Raw genomic sequence first — 24,428 nt, 5'->3', positions numbered from 1 at the left:
GTAAGGTAATCACAGTCGTTACCACTTCTACTAATATTAGTTGTAATAGCAACACGATAATTTATATGAGTAAATAAATAGCATAAATATTATTCATATTTATGTTTATATTTATAAATATCGCTCTTTACGGTTGTGCGAGGAAAACCTTTATAAGTAGGATTAATAGTTGGATTAGAATAAAGAGCATTCATTAATTCATGGTCTAATTATTCACCAGATCTAATATTATGGCAAAATTGACTTTCAGTAAATTGTAATAAACTATTATCGCTATCAAGAATAACAGGTGTAGGACGTATATGGAGTTTGGTTCGGGGAGCCCGGGACAGTGGGAGAGGAACAGATTGAGCACTACATTCGTCACTCTTGGATTTTTCCTTATTTTTACCAAAAAGTTTTTTTAAGGAAGACATCTTAATTAATAAAGTAATAGAAAATAAATAAACACAAACAAAATTATAATATTAAAACTTAAGAGTTGGAACGAGTTTACCGAATTGACAAACAACTTATTGGAAATTGATTATCGTTGAAGATTTCAATTCACCAACTTCACAATTGTTTCACAAATTGTAACAATAGTAGCAATTATAGAAGAAAATTAGAGAGAGATTGTGATAGATTGATGATTTTGTAGGAAAAAATGAAAGAATGATGGGGTATTTATAGTTGAAAATAGGAAAAAAGTGTAATTATAAAAAGTTTGGGATTAAAATAAAGTTGGGGGTTAAATGGCTATTTTATAAATAGCCAACGGCTATATTTTTTTAAAAAAAATTTTAAAAAAAAATAGCCGTTGGGACCGTTTGGCCCGCTAAGGAACCGGGCCGATCCCGGATCCTGGCGGGCTAAACGGTCCCGAGCCTCACGGACGCACGAGACCGGCCCAAGCCCGCTAAAACCGGATCAAACGATCCTGACCCGTTTGGCCCTCGGTCCCGAACCGATCCCGGCCTGAACCGGCCCACTTGCCCCCCTTAATCTAATTACTATAAACCAAAAACTCTTTCCTTCTTCTCTTGTGCGCATGCTCTAATTTCAAACAGCAAAAAATTCGAGCACTGTGAGGTGAGCGGCGAACTCGATTGCTAAATCGAAGTTTCCAATAATGGCGATTGTTGTATAAAACCACAAGGGGAAAAAAACAGAGAAAAAGCAGTGAGAATGAGTGCTGGCGGCGGAGGAGTAGTAAAAGAGCAGAGCTCGACGCCACCTAAACCCTCAAAATTCACGGTGTACCAGAATCCAGCCTTCTCTGCTGCCCTAACAACCAACAGCCTTCGTCCCTCCAAGTCTACTTTCCTTTTCATACTCTCTATTTCCTTCGCTTCTGCTTCTGCTCTTCTCAGCATATTTATTAGGTATTAATTTTGGTATTTTTATTTAATCGCACTTTTCATTGTTATTTATATTAATTTGGAATTGAGATATAGTTGTTGTTATTATTTTTGTTGTTGCTGAACTCAGCAACGTTTGCCAATGTATGATTTATTGGACTCACTATGCAACCCCCCCCCCCCCCACACACACACACAGAGAGACATATTTATCTTTTAATTTTTTTAATTATATATAGATATCGAGCCAAAGGCGGAGTGTGGACCTGCATTTGTCCATGGTTGGTAAGGGTTGACATAAAAGTTGTTTAGTGCAGTTAGTGGCAGAGGAATTTATACAAGAGAATTAAAAAAGAAACTACAATGTCGCACCTAGTATTTGAACCTGCGACCAAAACAAATTTTGAATGCCTTTGTCACAGCACTAGAATTTTTCCTTATATAAGAAGGATTCAATAGTTTATATATAACAAAAAAATCTCGTTTTTTTCTATATTTGCACAGTATAATTGACGAAGGGGATTCAATTGAACCCCCTTACTCCTACTTAGCTCCCCCCCTGAGTGCTGAACGTGGAGTAAAAGAATTGAGAGAGGTGGCGGAATGATATTTGCCAACATGTTGGAACGGTTGGAAAAAAGTGAAACTTTGTAGTTAAGCCGGAAATTACCTGCTTTATGTTTGTGTTGTGGAATGTATATACCATTTGATTAAGATGTTGATTAAAAGCACGCGTACAATGTCAATAGAAATTTTATGATGAGTGCATTAACAAGATTACACGTATTAGGATGGACAGCCATCTTAGTTTTCGAGTTTGAAAGTTCAATTCAGCTTGGTTTTGCCAAACACATTTGCTAGCAGAGGGAGGAGCGCTATATTCCTTTTTCTCCTCACTTTTTAAGATATAAGCGAGGCTATATCATCTTGTTGTTGATTAGGGCAGTGGAAGGGATGGCTTACCTGTCCATTTGATAATTTTGTTGTGGCCTCTAACGAAGACTTAGATGAATTGATGAGAGCCTAAATCTAGAAGGAAGGAGTTATCGTGCTTTCAGAAGCTGCTCTGGAACTTAGAGTTGATGGGAATTAACTGCACATTTGTTTAATGCTTCTTTTTTAAATAAAAAAAATGTTAAAAGACTTTGCATTTCAACCCTTAATTGAGTTTCCTTAAAAAGGAAATAAGGTTTAAAGAAGGTATGGCTTGAATTATATATAGATATCGAGCCAAAGGCGGAGTGTGGACCTGCATTTGTCCATGGTTGGTAAGGGTTGACATAAAAGTTGTTTAGTGCAGTTAGTGGCAGAGGAATTTATACAAGAGAATTAAAAAAGAAACTACAATGTCGCACCTAGTATTTGAACCTGCGACCAAAACAAATTTTGAATGCCTTTGTCACAGCACTAGAATTTTTCCTTATATAAGAAGGATTCAATAGTTTATATATAACAAAAAAATCTCGTTTTTTTCTATATTTGCACAGTATAATTGACGAAGGGGATTCAATTGAACCCCCTTACTCCTACTTAGCTCCCCCCCGAGTGCTGAACGTGGAGTAAAAGAATTGAGAGAGGTGGCGGAATGATATTTGCCAACATGTTGGAACGGTTGGAAAAAAGTGAAACTTTGTAGTTAAGCCGGAAATTACCTGCTTTATGTTTGTGTTGTGGAATGTATATACCATTTGATTAAGATGTTGATTAAAAGCACGCGTACAATGTCAATAGAAATTTTATGATGAGTGCATTAACAAGATTACACGTATTAGGATGGACAGCCATCTTAGTTTTCGAGTTTGAAAGTTCAATTCAGCTTGGTTTTGCCAAACACATTTGCTAGCAGAGGGAGGAGCGCTATATTCCTTTTTCTCCTCACTTTTTAAGATATAAGCGAGGCTATATCATCTTGTTGTTGATTAGGGCAGTGGAAGGGATGGCTTACCTGTCCATTTGATAATTTTGTTGTGGCCTCTAACGAAGACTTAGATGAATTGATGAGAGCCTAAATCTAGAAGGAAGGAGTTATCGTGCTTTCAGAAGCTGCTCTGGAACTTAGAGTTGATGGGAATTAACTGCACATTTGTTTAATGCTTCTTTTTTAAATAAAAAAAATGTTAAAAGACTTTGCATTTCAACCCTTAATTGAGTTTCCTTAAAAAGGAAATAAGGTTTAAAGAAGGTATGGCTTGAAGAAACCTTATCCAACCAGCCTCAGAGAAAGAAAAAGAAAGTAATAATCATAACAATGCATCGCTATAGCTCACTTATAAAAAAACAATGGGTAGCTATAGCTTGGTGTTTCGTGTCTCAACTAATGGATTCATTTCAATTTGAGTGATTGCAGGGAAAGCGGGATTGTTGACAGTCTGAGATTCAAATATGTTTCTCAAGAAACTGCTTGTAAGTGATGTGGTCCTTCACTCCTTCTCGACTGATCTCAAACACTATTGCATCAGCTTGTTACTAACATTTTACCATTATGTTCAGGTCTTTTTGCCAGACTGATACAGGCTTTTGCAGCCATAGTTTTAGTTGGAACCTTTCTTGCCCTTGTCAAGGCTATTTATCTATGTACAACGAGGACTACTGATGTAACAATTATGTCACCTACCAAAGGAACAAAGGAGCATACACATCTGACTAATAGACAGTTGGGGCTTTTGGGGATTAAACCAAAAGTTGAGCAAACTACTCTAGAGTCTTCAAAGAGACCTCCCAAATCAAGAAGTATCTCAGCCTCTCCATCTGATGTCCTTGTCCCTCTTCATCAGCCAATTCCTAGTTCAAACCATTCATCTAGACTTAGTGGTGACAAAGCAAGAACCGGTAGTGGAACTAAAGTACCATCTTTCAGCAACCCATCAAAATCACCGGCTTCCCCATCCTTGTATCTTGTTCCAGCATCTTCTTCTCTATCACCTTCAATCCAGTCTTCACCAGGTGGGGAACACTTGGTTGCCACACCTTGGTCGAACAAACGAGCTACTTTTCATAAAGAGATTGCAACAGAGGAACAGCTTGAAAAGTTCTTGGCTGATGTTGATGAGAGAATTACTGAATCAGGAAGCAAGCTGGCAACTCCTCCACCCACCATAAGTGGGTTTGGTGTAGCCAGTCCTGGTAACTTGCCCAGTTCCACTAATACTTCTGGAACTCCAAGACGTACTCCTCTAAGGCCTGTTAGGATGTCCCCTGGTTCCCAAAAGTTTACAACTCCACCCAAGAAAGGGGAAGGCGATCTACCTCCTCCAATGTCAATGGAAGAGTCCACTGAAGCATTTGAGCATCTGGGGATCTATCCACAGATCGAGCAGTGGCGTGACCGACTCAGGCAATGGTTTTCCTCCATGCTGCTAAAGCCTATGCTTATCAAAATTGATACTAGTCACACGAAGGTGGATTCTTGCACCCACTTTTATGTTTAGAATCTTTGCTCATTCTCTTTTTATTCTTTTTTCTGATACTTGTGGTGTTCTGCTTTTCTCTTTTTCTCCTTATCTCATGTGTTTTCCTCTTGTTGGCACATTTGATGATCTTCCCGAAAAACCTTAAGTGTTGATTTAAACCAATCTTTCCTGCAATACTGCTCATTGATGTCATTTAGAGCTCCTTAGGTATGTATTGGCTTCATATTCATAGTGACCATGATAGATTGGGTTGTAGGCTTGTAGCACATTATATCAAATGGATATAGAGGAAACGCTCTTATGCCTTAGAGATTCTTCTGATTGTTCCACAGAAGTTTTTTTCTTTTTTAAAACGAAGAGGAATTCTTTTGATGAAATAATCAAAATAAGGATGAAATAGAGCAGTCATGTATGTGCATCAGACAATAATAGAACAACTTAAGCTAAGCTTACAAGCATTGAAGTTATGTATTTTCTGCAGAGCACTGGACTGAAAAAATGTAGTGCGAAAAGAGTTGAAAGAGTTAGCACCTACTTTTTATCATCGTATCAGAATTCATAAATACAATTCCTGTTATCCTGGACAGAAGGAACATAATTTTGCTCGCTTGTTCTCTTGTAACTTTCAGAATTATGGAAAAATACTCCTCATCTTAAGGATTGTTTTTATATACCGATTGGGCCACTTAAGAATGTATAGAAGCTACAAATTATGAAAAAGAAAGAATCCTCTTTTTGTTACAAACATGTTTTAAAGGAAAGGTAAAGGTAGCTATGTTATTCATAGAAAAGAATCATAGTATTATGTAATTTGTTCTTCCCTTTCATCAGCGACCTTAAAGTTCAATGGTTTTGTGTGCAGTTTAAGAAATGAAGTTTGTATACTCAAAAATGTGCTCAGCTTCTAAACTATAAATGAAATTTTCTGGTCCAGCAGAATTGTCTTATTGTAATTTATGTTCATCTTCTATTATAAGCATTTGAATCATTGCATCCTTATACCTAGTTTGATGCCTTTGTACTCTTGGAAGTATTTTCTAAAGGATTTAAGTTACATACTTTACACTGGTAGTGAACTTTAACCTATAATAGTAGGCTACTTACCATCTTTGGCAGATTAACAATTAATGCTTATAAAGAGATTTACCAGTAGTTACTTAATAAGTTACCTGATTGTGTAAATAATTTTTACACCGTCAATACATATAACTTAAACTCTTTTCTAATAGTCTGAAAAAACTTCTTACTGACCTGTTGAATTAAGAAAGTCGAAAGAGACTGCCAAATTTGACTTTGGTTTTGGCACTTCCTGGTGTTAGGTGCACTTCAAAGCATCAAAATTTGCTATGTTGGAGAAATGCATATTCCTTTTTGTTTCTTTTGATGTATAACTTATCATTTCATTAAAATGCACCAACAGGGTGCTGAATTTGTACAACAAGGACTCCATCACGCTCGTAAGTGCTTGGTTTTAAAGCATGGTAATCTTGAGAAATTAAAAAGAAAAAAAGGAAAATGCATTAGAATCTTTTTTGAGAGAAAAGCATTAAAACCTTCAGATGTCAATTCATCATCTCCTTTGTATTTATACGTTTCTCAGCTTTTTGACTAAGATCAAGTTAGTTTCATCTCCTTTGCCATTTTACTAGCCATTTCATGCTTAGTGATGCTCTCAGGTTATGCAAGCTGCAGCCAAACTAGGCATTACAATCACAATCAGTCAAGTCGGAAATGAAGCACCTGATACTGGGACTGCTGCTATATCTGCTACGGAGAGGACTAATGAATGGAAACCCTCATTTTCTGTTGACGAAGATGGATTACTTCACCAGCTGCGTGCAACTCTTGTTCAAGCTCTTGATTCTTGCATGCGTAATTCACTTCACCTCCCATTAAGATTATTAGTCTTGCACTTCATTATTCAAGTTGTCTCTCATTGTTGGACATGCCAATGTAATAATTCTGAAGTATCTTGTCGATGCTTCTTTGTTTGCAGCAAAGACAACTTCTGGAGTTCTTCAGCTATCCTCGCCACAGAATTCTCAGATCCCTATTTTACAAGAGTGCATTGATGCCATCACTGAACACCAAAGGCTTCTGTCCTTAATGAAAGGAGAATGGGCCAAGGGATTGCTGCCACAAAGCGGTGTCCGTGCAGAAAATACAGTACAGAGGATCCGAGGTAGTTTGACTCTCGGCTTTGCCTTGCATGTCAGTCACTCTTGGATCTCCATTACATTTTTGGAGAAGAAATAAGAGATAAACTATGCTGATTTCTATTATTTTTGCATGACTGATCTGACTCCCAATTTCTTTGCAGAGCTTGCTGAAGGAACCTGTTTGAGGAACTATGATTATTTGGGCAGTGTAGAGGGGTATGGGAAAGGAAACAAGAAATGGAGTTCCGAGTTTCCAACAGATTCTCATTTGCTCCTATATTTATTTTGTACTTTCCTGGAGCACCCAAAGTGGATGCTACATGTTGATCCTACAGCTTATGTTGGAGCCCAGTATAGCAAAAACCCCTTATTTTTGGGTGTTTTACCTCCTAAAGAAAGGTTCCCTGAAAAGTATGTAGCTGTTTTGTCAGGTGTACCCTCTGTGCTCCATCCAGGAGCTTGCATATTGGCTGTGGGAAAGCAAAGTCCCCCAGTTTTTGCCCTATACTGGGATAAGAATCCTCAGTTCTCTCTCCAGGCAAGTTATTATTGCAAAGATGCTTATTGACTGCATTATGCTTGTTTTATAAATAGAAAATGATAAGATACCACCTCTCCGAAAAGGTTGATGGATAATACAACAGACAATTGAAAAATTATTGAAAATTTGCGTGCCCTTAAATATGGTAACAGTGTACTATTCAAGTTCATCGAGTCATCCTCAAGTGCTAGTTCAGTAATTTTGTCTAACTTTATACCTTACACTTGTTCTCTCATTGCAGGGAAGAACAGCACTTTGGGATTCTATCTTGCTTCTGTGCTATAAGATAAAGATTGGGTATGGAGGTTTTGTGCGGGGTATGCATCTTTCTTCGTCAGCGTTGGGCATTCTCCCAGTTCTTGATCCAGAAAAGGATGACTGCTGAACTTGAATTCACCCCACCTATGCCATAAATTATATGCAAACTCTCATGGACACTCAGTGTGAAGAACAGCTGCATAAGAATCTTGCTGTAGGTGGATCAGGTTTATCTTGAGATATAGGGTCATTGTAAGCAATTATAGTTGTGTAATTTAGGCTCGCAAAAGAATCAGAGATTTTTAGTAGACAGGTTCCTATCCTCTATTTTGACTGCAGAATTTTATGCACTTCAGCAGTTAGAGAATAGTTCCATCAGTTCCCATTAGTAATACTATTATTGGATTAGAAGATTGATAGTATATGTATTCATAGCTTGATCAGTAATAGCATAGATTTCTTGTATGCCGCCCAAGTCAAATAGGACTGTTGCCGCTTATGGACATCAAAAGCCAGTTTTAAAGGAGAGCATTGTTCCCTTGTGGCACGTTTAAAGAAGCAAAAGTAACAGAGAGAGATGTGATTACGTTCTGTTGAGTTTCTGCTGTTGCAGTGAACTGTTGTCTTTGGAGATAATGGTAGATTCCTTTTCCTGATCACAAGTGAGGTTTTAAGCAGCACGAATGAATGTAATAACATCTATAATGAGCCAGAAAACCAAACACCCCACCCACATGCCTAGCAAGGAGTCCGAGCTGGTTAGGATCTCAAACCTACTTGCCACGTTGAATCATCAGCTTTTAACTATACTGAGTGTTAAAAAGTATACTGGTTAATTGGTTATCCACATACCTTTTAACTATAGCATCCATAGGTCGGGATAAAGTTTCTTGAAAACTAGCCCAAAAAATGTTTGCAAAAGTTCGTTAGATATGCCATAAACCTCAAACAGACGCAACCAACAACAATTTCCATCTCTAGATGCATCACCAAGTAATCCTATTGTTGGCAAGTCACGGTGCTTTTAAATGTCAGTTTCTAAAAACCAAATCATGGTGTCTTAAGATTGCGATCCTTTAAACCACAATTTAACCAGCCAGTATTGATGATATTAAGGTGTCAAGGAGAAACAAACTAGCAAATATCAACTGAGTCCGGCTTATCAATACGCTGTACAAACAAGAAACAAGGGGCAGGTTCTCATTTTCACATAAGGGTTAGGCACAGTTCTCCACCTTCATATCACATAATCATACAACTCTATCATGGGTTCTGCATTCCTTTCTCATTCCAAATAAATTGGATAGAAAAAACCCTCAGTGTCAGTCGGTCCCTCCTACCTTTCCTCGCACCAAAAATATCACGAGATTGAACCTCATTTTCACTTTGTGCACTCATGGCACAATCTGGTACTATCCAGCGTCCATTGAGCTAGAACGATTAACACATTCACATACATTATACTTTCTATAAATTAGTTAAACAGATTTACAGGCTATTGGCCTCCCACAAGGCAAAAGGAGATTTTGAATCACTAAAATGCCTCCCCTCTATCCAAATTTGATTTACCAGTGGATGTTACTAGAACTTTTTGTACTGAGCTAAGCTGTCCAAATGTACAATTCACCAGCGATCACCCTCCAGGGAATCATCAAGGAAATGGAAGAGAAAAGAATGTGTTCCGGTCCTGCTCGCAACATAAAAGAGAGAGGTGAGGGCACCAGGGAATTAGGAATCTGATATGAACAAACATGAATACATATTAATACGAATTCGCAGAGTGGAGTACCTACAAATAAGAGAACTCCTAGGTGCCAGCAGTGATGTAAGAGAGCGGTTTCCTGTTGATCGATGTGTGCGCACTAGCAAGAGCTCATCTTGTCACATCCACATACTTTGCTGAGTAAAAGTAATCATTGTTCTGCCACCATGGAATCTGCTCCTATTCAGAATCCGAATCAATACTTAGATACAATCTTGGTCTTACAGAACGACGTTGACGAGGAAATGTAAAAGGACTATCTGATCGTTCTCTACTGCTCTTAGTTGGTCTGCTGTCATTCATACCAAGAAGCAATGAAGCTGCACAAACAGTAGCATCACTGCCTACATTTAGAAAAGCTCCAATACATGAATCAAAAAAGAACTACTGATAACACATTCTCTTTTGTAAGAATATCATCTACCAGGATAGGTAGACATACTGCACCGAAAAGAAAATAACTGTAAAAGAGCTACATGGCACTACTCTAAGGTCTGTGAATTGTGCTCATACTGGAGCTTCCCAACTAGCGCTGTTGTAAATCCAAACAAGACTAGCGGCTTACCAGTTAATTCTGGTCAATTTACCCGTTATATTTTTTTTGGCAGGTAAAAGTACAAAACCCGCAATGTAAATTCTGACATAATGGGATAATGATCTCTCCCCCCCCCCCCCCCAAAAAAACAAAATAAAAAAAACAGGAGAACAAGAAGATACCAGTGTCAGCCAATGAGTCCAAGGCAGTGTCTTTTGTTTGTACTTGCTGCCCAGAGCTTAAAGCATTTGCAACAGAATCACCATGAACCCCTCCATCACCACCAAGTCGAAGTGATATCCAATCCTCAGTACCAACGCCATTTGAAACATCAGGCTGATCCCTCGTAGCCTCAACTGACGTATCAGATGGTCTAGTAGGAAGAAATATCTGAAGTGAGGGATCATTACCACTAAATGCTAGGGAATTATCAACTAAACTGTCATTTATATTAGCATTGGGGCGATTTGCATATGTTCCAGGAAGAAGAGAAGTAGATCCAATGCCGGTATCTGCAGCCAACCCGTAGCCACTGAGAGAACTGGGACAGTTAATAGAACCATGCTGCTCATCTACTAAAGATCCTGAAACATCAGCATCAGAACTAAATAACTGAAAACCAGGCCCCCCTTGGGTTCCAGAAGGCAAAGACCACATGTTCATCCCAAATTCATCATCATTAGAATTGAACAGCCCGAGACATGAATTCCCACCGTTAACCAGCGTAGAGTCATGAAAAGAATCCGGAATTCCTTGTGACTGACATGGAAAAGGAACTACAGGTGCATCACTATGGTTGTTATTAAAGATAGGCCCAGATGAGATAATTGGCTCATTTTCTTCTTCAGAATCACTTAGTACTATAACTTCAGCATCCCCTGCTGGTACCGACGGATTTTCGTTACCAAAACCATATGTTGGGTCAATAAGAGAAATGGCCTCAAGATCAAACGCATTGTTCGAGAAGTCAAGGTTCCCATTGCCATCTTGATTAACGCTGGCATCTTCACCTTCTTTGCCACTACCGGTGGCACCGCTGCTCATTGGAATGATATCCTGACCAAAATTGTCTCTCAATCTACTTCCGGATGAAAATGTCTGGTCTTCCGGTTTGCTGATTTCCCACAAACCATTTCTGTTCTTCCTCAATCCAACTTTAAGACCATTGCCATCAGAGCCTCCTTCCTGTTTAATCTGCTTAAGAATTTCGGGCTTAGGTTTCGACTCTATATCTAGAGATTCGCTCAGGCTCCCATCAGGTAAGTGCCAGCGCCCAAGATCCCCAAGACTCTGTCGATCACCTTCTATCTTTGCACGCCAAGAACCATCAGGTTTCACTTCAATTTCTGCAACATCTTCTCCACAACTTCGCAGCTGTACCGCAAAACCGAGTGAAAAATCAGCTAAAGAAGGTTAGGACATAATTATTATCATAAACAAAAGCTAGCAATACCCGAGAAGTGATTCGATTGAAATATGGATCTATGATGACATGCTCCAAAGCGTAGTTCTTGAGACAGATGGGGCATTGCCACTGCATCACATGAACAAGATTTGTAAACAAACAATATTCGGTGGATAATATGATGGAAACTTAGATATTATGCTGACGGAAACATCTAGTTCTGGGCCATAGTTCCTTGCCTTCCTTGACCTTTGATTCATTTCAACAAAGACTTCAAGATCAAAGCAGCCCATGTGTATACAAGGTTTGAATCTTCCAGCAACTTTCATCCTTGAACCGCTCATCTGTAATGCACATACATAAAAAATTGACCACTCTATGACTCGTGCTGCACAACACAGCAATAAAATATTGCAACAAGGCCATACAGAGGATAGAATCCAAATAGAAGAAAAACATTGAAAATATTGACGAGCTATCCTCCAGAGAAATTAATTCACATAATAATAGCAGGATACAAGGTGGACACCAGTACAGAAGGAAGACCTAACGGGAGCCTGTGCACCACCGTGTTTTCTTGATCAGGTGATACCTACATGTCAATCCTATGGTTTCTTGTTCAAACAATAAAATAAACACTTAAATAACGTCCAAGACTAAGCTCCCGTTTGGCCATAAATTTTAGCTTCATTTATTCAAAAAAAAAATTGAAAACATTGTTTGTTTATGAAATATGATCATGTTTTGGGAAAAAAATTCTAAAATTTTCAAGTTCCCAAAAACTGGTGTAGGGCAGTTTTTGGGTGAATATTTTTCTTCCGCTCACAAAACTTCAACTTTTCTTCAAATAAAATGCATGTCCAAACAAACTTCAACTTTCAAAAATTATTTTTCAACACAACTTCAAACACTCTTTTTTCAAGTTTCAATCAAATCTATACCCAAATGCTAGCTAAGATTGTGGCTAGTGGTGGCTCTTGAAACACAAATAGAGCTCTAGGGGTCGACTAAGGCCACATTGCGTGCAATTGCACAAGCTTGCAGCTTGATTATCTAACTTTGAAGGGGCATGGATGTACTATGTAGAGATAACACAGTGATTAACTTAACAACACCAAATAATAGATGCTGCAAGCAACAGGATTATAAGTTTGATATGCACTTACAGGGCAGCGAAGATTGACAGGAATACAATCAGCAACCACTTCCAGATCACTATCACTATCGGCATTTTCAGTTGCCGTCCCACCACCAACACAACGACGAACGCGAGTAAGAGCATCTTCAAACTGCTCACCATCTGACTCCTTTGGGATCAAACTAAGAACCTAACAATAAAAAAAATTATATCAGAAACCATAAAACAGTCTATACAGAAGATCCCTTGTATATTAACATGTCTATGTTCATGTAAATGGCAAGCTATCGGGAACTATTCTTTTTATTACAATATCAGGAATATATTAGGGCCAGAACTGGAAAGCTATAGCCATAGTATAATCTTGAGATCATGAAAACTGTTGATTGCTCAATTGTCTGTAAGATACTTGGTTTGCTTTTGGATCAATTTTTGTTTCAATTTAAGACCTTGAAACCTAGTAAAACATTACTCACAAGCAACAAATGTTATAGCTCAGTTGGCAGAGCACCTTTTTTACACGAGAGACAATATCTTTCAAGGGGGTTCCAGAAGAAGAATCAGGTCAAAATTAGGATACACTTTGGGAAATCAGACTTCCAGATTTAAAAAAACAAATGAAAGGCTTTAATAAAACTCAGTTGAATTTTACGAACTTTAAGGTGTATGAAGTTTCATATTTGATTTTTTAAGCAGTACGATAGACTTCATTTAACTTGGGTTGATCTAGGCCAGAGGCCAAGGTACAAATCTACTGTTCTTTATTTTCAATAAAGTGATAAAAAATCCATGCGTACAGCACATTTTGGGAAAACCAAACTTACATGAAAAAAAGCAAATGAAAGGCTTTCATAAAATTCAGTTGAATTATATGAATTTTAAGGGGTATGAAGTTTCATATTTGATTTTTTAAGCAGAACGATAGAGACTTCATTTAACTTGAGTTGATCTAGGCCAGAGGTCAAGTTACAAATACACAACAACAGCAACAGCATACGCAACATAGGAGGGTAGAGTGTACGCAGACCTTACCCCTACCGTGTGAAGGTAGAGAGGTTATTTCCGATAGACTCTCGACTCAAGGAAAGCATAATCATAACAGTTATGACAAAGAAATACGAAAAGAGAAGCAGTAACAACCAAGAAAAATAATATAACCGAAACAAAAGAAACAACCGATAGTAATAGAAACCTAAGAATAGGAAATACGAGAACACTAATACTACAGGCATGGAAAAGAAATACAGGTTTGAAAAGGAAATACGCTCGACTACTTACTAACCTAATATCCTTATCCTCGACCACTACACCCTCCTATCAAAGGTCATGTCCTCGGTAAGCTAAAGATGTGCCATGCCCTGCCTGATCACCTCTCCTCAATACTTCTTCAGCCTAACTCTACCTCTCCTAGGACCAGCCATAGTCAACCTCTCACACCTACTCACACCTACTCACTGGGGCATTTGTGCATCTCCTCTTCACATACCTGAACCATCTCAGACTCGCTTCACGCATCTTGTCCACCACATAGGTCACTCTCACCTTGTCCGGAATATCTTCATTCCTAATCATCTCTCTCCTAGTATGCCCACACATCCATCTCATCATCCTCATTTCCGCTACTTTCATCTTCAAAGTTACAAATCTATTATTCTTTATTTTCAATAAAGTAATAAAAATTCCATGCATACAAGATGTATACTATAGTGAATCTTCACAAATAATTCTCTACGAAGGTACTCAATTGTCTATAAAACCCAAAATATCATAGGTGCTCCAACGCCGATGCTGACACAAACTCCTCCCTTTTTGTTTCTCTCCCCTTCCTATTCCGCCTACGTAGAACATCATAGGTGCTGCAAAGCACACACTTTTACAAACTCTCTCTAATCCAGTCCCTCCCTCACCACCTTCCCAATTTTTATCGCAGTCAGTAAAACACTACAACTTTTTTGATTTCTCATCCTTTTTGTTTTTACACTCCCCAAGTTGTTCCTCGCCTCTACTATCCTCTTCCTCCCAACTCTGCTTTCCCATATCCCTCCAGCACAGTCAATTGTGTTAAAATATAACCAGAGCTAAATTGTAAAACTATTAAATTCAATCCAAAATCACATTTAACTCAAAAAATATAATATAAAAATTCATATATATATATATCAGTGTTTAAAAAAGCGATCGCTTCGTGCTTTTCGCTTTAAGCGACGCGAGTGAAGCTGAGGCGATGCGATTTTCAAAAGCGATCGCTTCAATACCTGAAGCGAGAAGCGACGCAGAAGCGAAAAAGCGATCGCTTCAGTCAAAAGGGGTCAATTTTTTTTAAAAAAAGATTGGGTCTTTTTTTTATTATACAAAACATAGACCCCAAAGTGAAGACATTTCATTCTCTTCTTCCATTCCATCGAGCATCGATGTTGCTGCTGCTAGGGTTCCAGAAGTCCGTCCAGGTAATTTCTTCTTCTTTTTTCTTCTTTCTTTTTCTTCTCCTTTTTTCTCTCTTCTTTCTTCTTCTTCCCGTCGCGTCCATTGTTGCTCACTGCTAGGGTTCCAACGGTCCCTTTTTTCTTTTATTCTTCTTATTTAGCCTTTATTTATTAAATTTTGTGTGTATTTCAGTTTATAAACTTAATTATTATATTTTGAAATGTTGTTGCTTTGCTGATTTTAGTATATTAAACTTAATTATTATTTTTTCAGCTTTTTTCCTTCTTCTTTGAAATGTTACTGATTTCAGTTATATATATATATATATATATGTGTGTGTGTGTGTGTGTGTGTGTGTGTGTGTGTGTTATATTTTCAGTTTATTTCATTACGTTTGTTTTTCTTTTATCTTAATAGGGATATATATAGAACTTTTTTATTCTTTATATTGTCTCTTTGCAAGGTCTACTTCAATGAAGTGTGTGCTCCGCTTCGCGCTTCGCTTTTGAAGCGAGGCGAGCCCCTGTCACTTTTTTGAGCTTCTCGCTCTCAAAAACACTAATATATATAAACTTATATTCTCACAGCCGAAAATTTCCAACAATAGTAGAGGTGCCAAACAAACAAAAAGGCATGAAATAGAAATAAAACATAAACTCATAGAACTAATACCATAAAAAATACTGTCTTCATACCAATTAATGTGATGGTGATTGACTGGGCCCGGAATTTAAGAAAAAAGTAACTTTTTAAATTTGCAGTCTAAGACGAGCCATAGAAGTTTATGTTGCTATAAAACATCTCATTAAAAATAAAATGGAAAGTTTAAAAGTAAATTGTTTCTAAATGAGGAAAGTATTATACCTTTGGACAGACTAAAAATAAAAAAGTATCACATAGATTGGGACATGGAGTAACGGAAAGGGAATGCAATTGTGTAATACGGAGTATGGTGCATTATGAATGCAGTGTATTGACTCAGCACCAACCTGGATTAGTATTGATACCTAATAAGATGTGCAATCTACATGCAAACCACCCCTATGCCGTTAATGTGCAATACCCCAAAAAAACTGTAAATACCTTTGACATCGGATTAGTGTGCTTTTAGTGAAAATATATTTTTGACTTGTCAACAAATTGAAAATTTCCAAATTAAAACTTCAACTGAATACTGAGTAAGAGCAGGTTAAAAAGTTACTTTGCAAGAGATAATTTACATTGCATAATGCTGGTCAAACTTGACTACCTGTTGAACAGTACGCCGCTTCACAAGTCTAACCCCCAAGCAAAAGACACGAGCATCGCATCCTGTTAATGTGATTTTGTTGATTCCATCTCTGGTGCATGGTGTGATCTGATAAAATGGTAAGGCATATATTAAGAGAAATGCCTCTGAAATGAATCACAGTTTTACTGTAACTGTTCCTAAGAACAAACAAGAAGGATATATGCTCTATCCCAAAATTTAGTTCCTTTTGCTTTTCTGGACTAATTTGATCAATTTTCCGGACTTGAATCACACATTGATTTAGAGTCCATATGAGACATACTATAATTTGCTACTTTTTCCATTTCAAAATACCAAAACACGCACATATTCACTCCCCAAGAAGCATAAATAAAAGAGCATGCTATTAATACTCACTATAGGGCCGTCATCTCGACCATTAGCACCCAACAATTGAGAGCCAGGTCTATTTATCGCGCGCACAGGAACCCCTGTTGGTTGAGATTCAACTGAAGTTAATACACAGGGAAAAGATCTTCTGGAAAGAAAATGTAAATGCAGTCTTCACTGCATTTATGGCAATTGAATCTTTGCAGCAGAACACACAGGAAAAAATTACACAAACAATATTTTAAGTTAAGGTAAGAAAGAAACCCAGAACATTATCTCAGGTTTATGTCACCCCTTGAGTTCTTTAAGGCCAAAAAACTATAAACTAGAGAGAGAAACATAACTAAGACATAATACTTTATTGAAGACAGAAGAAAACTTCTGAGGAAAGATATAATTTCAGCATTTATTTCCAATTGGAGCAGGAGTAAAAAGAAGCAACATAGGACAGAGCATACCATTCACCTGCAAATCTGCATATTGAGGCCACTGCATCCTAAATTGTACCTTGTCGTTGAGAAGCATGCACCAAGCCTGACAAGTTTGTAGAACAAACACAATGAATACAAAAGGACTTTTTTTAATCTGAAACCATCACTAAGAGAACCAACAACCTGGAGATCATATTCCTGTTTTGCCAACAAGTCTCTGTCTGCTCTAGTGATCTGAAATGTTTTCTCAATACTCTGCACAGGGTTCGTGCTGAAAATACACAGATGAGATGAGTAACTAGGAAAGGGATAACATACTTGCATAGCTACAAATGCAAAACAATAAGAAAACAGAACATGCCATGTGGATGATAGAACAAATAAGTCAGGAAGTAAGACAGGCAGAAGCATAAATCCTCTAAACAATTTATACAGATATCTAAAGGAAAAAGAAAATCACCATTTAACAGAGAATCCTCCTACGTTGAAGAGACCACTTGCAACAGATACAGATGCAAACACAAACCCAAGACATCCACTTATACACTAAATAAAAATCGTGCATGCACAAGATACAAGATTAAACTAGCGTTAAGTCTTTTGACAAATTTTCGTAATTCACTAACCACAAACGACTTACCCCAAAAGCAGACAATAGAAAAGCTGTCTTCTTATACCCCCCCCCCCCAAAAAAAAAAAACCCAACATGGAATAGCAAGAAGAATATGCAAGTGCACCAATCAATTTGTGGCAATCAAAGCCCATCCTTTGACATCGTTTCAGGGGAAAACAAACAAAAAAATCTCTTTATTAATAGTCACCAAAACAGGCAATAGAAACTGCATGTCCCGACTCTTCACAGAATTAACACCTTAAACAAATTAAGCCCGAGTAATAAGAACTGTAGCAGCAATAATAGAGAACAGATAGCCGAAACAAAGTTGCAAGTAACTCACCCATCGGCAGGAACGCTTGTAATAGACAACTTTGCAGGGTATAAAGGGTGTCCCATTGTCACCCAGAAGCTGCATATAGAGAATTCAGTTATGGAAGGTAAAACAAGCATTACCATATAAAGTACTTATATAACAAATTAAAGCCGCATCAAATGGTCATTTGTGTAGCCATATCCATGGTAAATACAGTGTCAGATCCTATTCCCATGCACTCAAAATTCCAGGTTAGCACCCACTTGTTTACCAGGCTTATGGATAACAAGCTACATTGGAAAAAGTGCTACTCAGACTTCACATGCTATGGATGCGAAAAGTACAATATAAGGGAAATGTTTACCCCCAATGAATTTCAGACCAACTGCAGAAACTAACATAAAGCTAGATCATTTAAGGTTCTCAAATCAGTTGCCACTAACAACTCTCACAACTCCTACGATCACATCACTGTACTAACAGATAGAACGAGACCACCCCTATGCCCCATTAGCACCCTTGATTTCTACCTAAAATAAGGGGGAGGCAGCCTAGTTCTCTTGTCAATCAGTCCAACACATTGGCTCATCATAGCCTTAATATAGCCTTAATGTCAAATTGACCTACTTAAGATGTCAAAGATTTATAAATAAATAATGTCAAAAGATAACTTTTTTGAGTGGAAGAGAACTAGAATATTTAAATAGAAAGTAGAAGCAAACACCTGCATGTTTGACATCTAGAGATTTCTAGAACACGATTTATTTGTAAAGAATAATCCTCAAAATGAAGATATGTGACTAAATGCAGCACCCATTAAAAGGCAAAGGAAACACAGCCACATCACACAATTCCTTCTGTTAATGGAACCAGATAAAAATGAAGTAACCACTAAAAGTGACACTTACGGGTCAGCACGACCCAGTCTGCACAATTCACAGTAAAAAGTTGTAGGCGGAATTGGTGGATCACCACCCTCCATCGGCTTATCTGGTATGATAACACAACGCACATGTTGCCAAGTGTGACACCTTCTGTCTTCACACTGCAAGCAAGATTACATCATGAGACACAAATGTGATACATCGAGCACAAGAAATGGAAGCTTCAAATGCTTAGGCAAGTTGTGAAAATAATAAGCTCAGGCTGACATCATGTATAATGCACCTCATCACACACAAGAAATACATAACCCCTCATCGTGACAGAGATTTAAAAATTAAAAAGGGCATACTTTATGCTGAAATCACAGCAATGTACGAATGAACAAGATGATTTTCATCATAGTAGCAATAAAAATGCAATTTACAGATAAGCACGATAGTCCAACATGCAAAAGATCCAATTCTGTAAAAGCCTAACTAGGAAATATTATAAGCAAATAATGAGATTCATAGACATAAGCAGATTTGGTATATCTTTTGAAAGAGAATCTGAGCACAAGAGGAGCTTTACCCACTCAATAGTATATCGAAAATAAAAGTATGCATAAGTATGAGTAAGAGAGACAAGAGAATTAGTACAAAAGTAAAACCTGAATCATTGTTTCAGTTTGTAACGAGCTTGCGCACACACAGCGAATTTTCATATGGTAAGAAGAGTCTTCAATTTCCTCTTTTAACTTCACATTACTACTATCCGAGACGACTTGTGACTTCGATGCTAGCTCAGTGGCCCCACCCACCTGCATTTTTCTGGGAGACAAAGAAAGATCACTATGCATAACACAGAAGAATTTCTTTCTGAGTACCACCAATTATGAGGCAAAAGTCTCACTTATGCAATTCATTTAAAGTTCATGAGAAAATAATGTTGTCAGACATGTCCAACTGAATGAAACAATGGAATAGGGAGACTTAAACATCAAAGTCCATCACTACCCTTTCAGATAGGTGTATCCTAGGACTGTAACTGCTTTATACCTGTAAATGTCATCAACAAGTTTTGCAACATCTTCCTTCCCAACACTGTTTTTCTTTGGCCACATTCCTGAAACTGTTCAGCATCAAAAAGGTATGTGAGAATCAGTTATCAAAAAACCATGATCGCAAACAAATCCACCTGCTAAAAGTGAGATTCAGAAATAATGTATATACAAGCACACTAAACATGAAAAAAAAAACACAGAATAACCCCTCAATTAACAAGTATTTGAAAAGTAGAGTTTTAAGCAATTTCACTATTATCAAACAATGATCACCAAGACAACGGGTAAGATTTAATTATGAAAGATAATTTCAAGCATTACAACCCTTACAACATCCCAGACACAGAATAAAATCATACATGTGTCCCACAAGAACTGCACGAGAACGAGGGAGGAGGGCTGCAGATATATTCGATTGAATAATTAGGAAATCTGGTACCTCCAGTTGGAAAAATAAAAGGAAAGAATGAAGATTCTAAATCCCCAACAGAAATGCGTCTGTATCATCAGCAACTCCAGAACAAGATTGGCGTGTAATAAAAGGAAGCAAGTGAATGATAAACATAGAACGGCGAAACACACAAAGAAAACCGACAACAAACAAGATAAGTCTAAGATTTCCCCGCAGCTTCGTCAAGCAAGAAATGTGGCTGCTCACCTCTTTCATCAGAAAGTGTAGCTAATATGCGATCAACAAGGTCCTGCATTACCAAATACTAGCGTTAAACATCAAACTAACATGTAGCTGTAACAAATGTTGTGCAAGAATGCAACTATTCTATGCTTAATCATGAAGATAGACAATGTTGATCCTTAGACGAAAGATAAAGAATAACTGTTCATGAACAAAGACAGGCTAAGATCTAATGCGCCAACCAAAAAGGGAAAAGAAGCCCTCTCACTTCCCATGTTTTGGGATAACGTAATATATTCTATGCTAAGCTGAGAAAAATCCCAATAAGCCTTCCCGTTCTGTAACACTATTTGCAGATACCCAAACTAAGGCTTCTATTTCAAAGCACGAAGAGACAGCTGCACAGGTAACATCATTTACCATTTGGAAACGACAGACGAGAGGGCTAACTAAATTCAGCATGAGAAAAGAGTCCTAAATCAATCAAAATACAGATAATGAGGATAACAGGTCATAAAAATTGCAATGCCCATGCTCATTATCACAGGTCTCCCTCCCACAAGTGATAATGTAGAAAGGAATGATTTTTATGAAAGGCGAACACATCAGTCACCTGCCTGAACAAAAAACAAAGAAGCCATGTTTCAACCATAAAACCTCAAAAATGCATGGAAAATCTACAAACCTGCTTCTTCCCTTGCTTTGAAAGACCAAGTTGAGTCAGAACATCTTTGAGCTCCTTTATCCGAAAATATGCCAATTTATCCTACAAGAGACAAACAATTGTCACCAAAACCAACTAATTGAAATTCCAGCAGCAGACAGTAGTCAGTAAATTGATATGAAAATATATTTCCATAAACCACGTCTAGATTCTAGAACTTATAAAACAGGAATCACTAAGCCAACCGCTAACTGCTTAATTTTTAATTTTAAAATCAGAATATTAAGCAATATGCAATTCGACACATAACATACATCAGCGTATAACCCATATAGTTTCCACAAATGCAGGCACGTTTGGAGTGTCTAAACACCAGAATCATTTGGTACATTTCTTAATCCACCACCAGGACAGACCCCTTACGGGATTATCACTATTTCACATTCTCCGGCATCTTCCTTTTCTACTTTCTTTTTTGAAGCGGTGGTGTCCGATAATCTTGCGCACAACTCAATTATTCTGCAGAATACCTGCTATCTTCTACCAATACATGTACCGGGTAATACTACTCATCAAGGCTTAGGCCCTTTTCTACTTTTAGTTTGTTCCCCCTTTTTTTAACATGGTACTAATTCCCCGGACCCCGCGCATAGCGCGAGCTTAGTGCACCGGGCTGCCTTTTAATTCCATGGAGTACCTGCTACCTCTCGCCAACATAGGTGCTAAGAACTCTGCCCACCCAGACTTGGCCGTGGGGAAGAAATCACCTACTAGTATTTTTGCCTCTGCTGGAATTCTAACCATTCTAAACCCACTTTATTGACCACTGAGTCACGCCCTTGGGTGCTCTATTTTAGTTTGTTCGTTCGACATTTACGCACTTACCGGTCACTAATCCTAAATCTTTATCATCGAGAACTAGTTATACTATTATACTAAAATTATCTAAGCATTTCATTACTTCAATAAAGAGTCAATCCACCATAACATATGAAAATTAAACTACTCCAAGCAACATTCACAATTAGCACCAGAAAATGAAAAAATTAACAGTTCAACCAAAAAAATTGCAAAATGCTAAGAAAGTAAAACCTAATTACCTTGCAACTAGCAACCAAATCCATCTTTATACCCTTCCGTAGATACACACAACTGCAAGAAGTTACTCCGTAGCAGTTGAAATATCCAATTAATAATTGATCTGAATCATATTGCAAGTGAAAAAACAATCAGCAAACCTGAAATAACTTTGATCAAAATTATACACCAAATACTATTAATATATAAAAAAAAGTCAATTCACAAAAGAGAAATTAACACAAAATCTTACAAGGATTAGATGAATATGTGCGGGTTTTAGAGAGAGAAACTCGACGGCGTCAGCAGACTTTCTCTCTCTTCTTCGGAATTGGTATGGTGGCGCTTTTGCTTGACCGAGAACCGGCATGAATGAAGCTATCCTCGAATTACTACTACCAAAGTTCCGGACGTATCACTTGGTTTATCAAATCCGGTTTAATCTGTGAAAACGAATCCGGGTTTGGATTCTCTGCTCTCACGTGTACGTGCCCGTATCCTGCTCTTCAGTTTCTTTTTGACTAACGTCAGCTCGTTCGGTGGGAAGAGACTTCTGAGGTAAGAAAAAATAATATTAACAAAAAACGAAAATGTGAGGAAGGTGATTTTAAGATTGGTGGGCCCCACAATGGCCAAAACAAATGAAGAGACCGATAAAACTTAGGTTTTTGCATTTGGTTAGTGGTTGGAGGTTTAGAAAACTACAACTCTTTCCAGCCGTACGATTAGATTACTCTTTAATCTCTGCATCCAAATAATGACGATGTGCATCTAACAACTTTGAGTAAAATTCATGGTTTGTCATCGTTTATTTCTTTTGTTACGTAAAAGTCATTCAATTTTATGTTCGTTACTCAAAAATTATTTTTCTTTTTTTTGTTAAACAAAAATAGTTTTACTATGCTCTAGTTATTACAATAGTTATTTTGACAAGATTTTACAAATCTTTCACCTGAAAAGTCTATTATCCACTTGACATTATAAATCATCTCATTTATGCAACACAATCTATATTATAATTGTAAGGCCCCGTAAAAAAAAATCGCAAAGGAAATTAAGGTTTCATAGTGCCGAACTAGGCTTACGTGACTCGGGCTTTTTGGGTTGAACAATGCGTTGGAGAGTAAAGGAAAACTTTCAGCAGAAAAAGACATTTCTGCGACCCACTATGCGGCCGCAGAATCACTCTACGGACCGCATAATGGTCGCAGAGTGAATCAGAGGTTGGGCAATATTGGAAGAAGGTCTGCGGTACACTATGCGATCGCAGACCAGTTATGCGGTGCATTATGCGACCGCAAAACAGGTATGTGGCCCGCATAATCACCGTAGACCCAACCAGACGACCCTAGTTTTGGAACGTCAATTATGCAGCCGGTATGCGGGCCGCATAATGGTTCTGCGATACGGTCTGCGTTCGTATACCCGGTTTCGACAAGTTTAAGTTTTGGAAATTTTACCCCTCTCCATTTTGATAAATAGTATTTGAGGCTTATTTTGGGGCATCTATCTGGTGATTTTAGAGAGATGTAAGAGTATTTTAGAAAGAGAAAGAGAAAACCTAACATTCTAATCATCCATTCTTGTCCCAATCTTCAAGAATCAAGGAAGTCAACCACAAGATCTTCATATAAGAGGTAAGATTCAAACTCTAATCTTTAATTCTGAGTTTGGGTATGAGATGGTAATTTGGGAGTATGATTTTGGGGTATGGGAATTGTTATTTATCACATGCATAGGCTAGTAGGGATGGTAGGGAACTTGTTGAACAATATTGGGTGGTTTTGGTATTGAATTAGTTGTGGAGTGAAAGAAATCTTGTGGGTGAACCTTATAGTGTAATTTGCACACCTAGTATTTGATAAAATGCTCAAGTGAGCTGGAACTATGAACTTCTTCATGATTTGTGTTTAATTTTTCTATATCTCTAAATAGATCGAAATAGCTAAGATATCCGGAACGTTGTAGTAAATTAAAAGGCTCGAAGCAAGGTATGTTGGTTAAACTCCTCTCTTAGAATTGAATCCCACGGTATGTAAGTCCCGAGTTGTTCATATAAAAGTGACTATTCCGAATAAGCTTGTGTTGAAAGATATATGTTCAATATGTATCCCAAATGCTTTTATCATGTTATGTTATCATTTGAGAATGTGTTCAAAGTATGGGTTTGCAT

General features: G+C 37.7%; 2 protein-coding genes across 8 annotated transcripts; one reads left to right on the top strand and one right to left on the bottom strand.

Annotated features, from left to right (window-relative positions):
- Positions 1-1,021: 1,021 nt before the first annotated feature.
- LOC107796269 (uncharacterized) lies at positions 1,022-8,173 on the top strand. Its single transcript, XM_016619021.2, has 7 exons — positions 1,022-1,364; positions 3,688-3,743; positions 3,831-4,738; positions 6,427-6,622; positions 6,747-6,932; positions 7,071-7,447; positions 7,692-8,173. The coding sequence occupies exons 1-7, from the start codon at positions 1,168-1,170 to the stop codon at positions 7,833-7,835; spliced, it is 2,064 nt and encodes a 687-aa protein (XP_016474507.1). The 5' UTR covers positions 1,022-1,167; the 3' UTR covers positions 7,836-8,173.
- Positions 8,174-8,885: 712 nt separating this feature from the next.
- On the bottom strand, positions 8,886-22,796 carry LOC107796268 (E3 SUMO-protein ligase SIZ1). Of its 7 annotated transcripts, none has more exons than XM_075222007.1 (18): positions 22,509-22,796; positions 22,279-22,379; positions 21,200-21,280; positions 20,539-20,581; positions 19,876-19,948; positions 19,488-19,647; positions 18,862-18,998; positions 17,981-18,049; positions 17,208-17,295; positions 17,052-17,127; positions 16,621-16,694; positions 16,222-16,329; positions 12,577-12,738; positions 11,650-11,754; positions 11,459-11,539; positions 10,188-11,379; positions 9,498-9,814; positions 8,886-9,395 (listed from the first exon to the last, which is right to left on the bottom strand). In XM_075222007.1, the coding sequence occupies exons 2-17, from the start codon at positions 22,300-22,302 to the stop codon at positions 9,651-9,653; spliced, it is 2,637 nt and encodes an 878-aa protein (XP_075078108.1). In that variant the 5' UTR covers positions 22,303-22,379; positions 22,509-22,796; the 3' UTR covers positions 8,886-9,395; positions 9,498-9,650. The 7 variants fall into 7 exon arrangements, with proteins under 7 accessions (XP_075078108.1, XP_075078107.1, XP_075078110.1 ...); XM_075222006.1 differs by having other exon boundaries at positions 9,502-9,814; XM_075222009.1 differs by having other exon boundaries at positions 9,498-9,790.
- Between the last annotated feature and the right edge of the window lie 1,632 nt (positions 22,797-24,428).

Source organism: Nicotiana tabacum, chromosome 9 (genome assembly GCF_000715075.1).
Source record: "Nicotiana tabacum cultivar K326 chromosome 9, ASM71507v2, whole genome shotgun sequence".
NCBI classification, from domain to species: domain Eukaryota; kingdom Viridiplantae; phylum Streptophyta; class Magnoliopsida; order Solanales; family Solanaceae; genus Nicotiana; species Nicotiana tabacum.
Note: the sequence above shows the minus strand (reverse complement) of the source record. Positions and strands in the feature narration are given on the sequence as shown.

Bases quoted from the DNA above. Each gene is read 5' to 3' on its own strand.
- LOC107796269 (XM_016619021.2), top strand. From the start codon at position 1,168: ATGAGTGCTGGCGGCGGAGGAGTAGTAAAAGAGCAGAGCTCGACGCCA. The intron at 1,365-3,687 runs GTATTAATTTTG...GAGTGATTGCAG, and splicing joins CTTCTCAGCATATTTATTAG to GGAAAGCGGGATTGTTGACA. The intron at 6,623-6,746 runs GTAATTCACTTC...CTTTGTTTGCAG, and splicing joins AGCTCTTGATTCTTGCATGC to CAAAGACAACTTCTGGAGTT.
- LOC107796268 (XM_075222007.1), bottom strand. From the start codon at position 22,302: ATGGATTTGGTTGCTAGTTGCAAG. The intron at 17,296-17,980 runs GTGAGTTACTTG...GTGTATTTTCAG, and splicing joins ACAAGCGTTCCTGCCGATGG to CACGAACCCTGTGCAGAGTA. The intron at 16,695-17,051 runs GTATGCTCTGTC...CTCAACCAACAG, and splicing joins TGCAGATTTGCAGGTGAATG to GGGTTCCTGTGCGCGCGATA.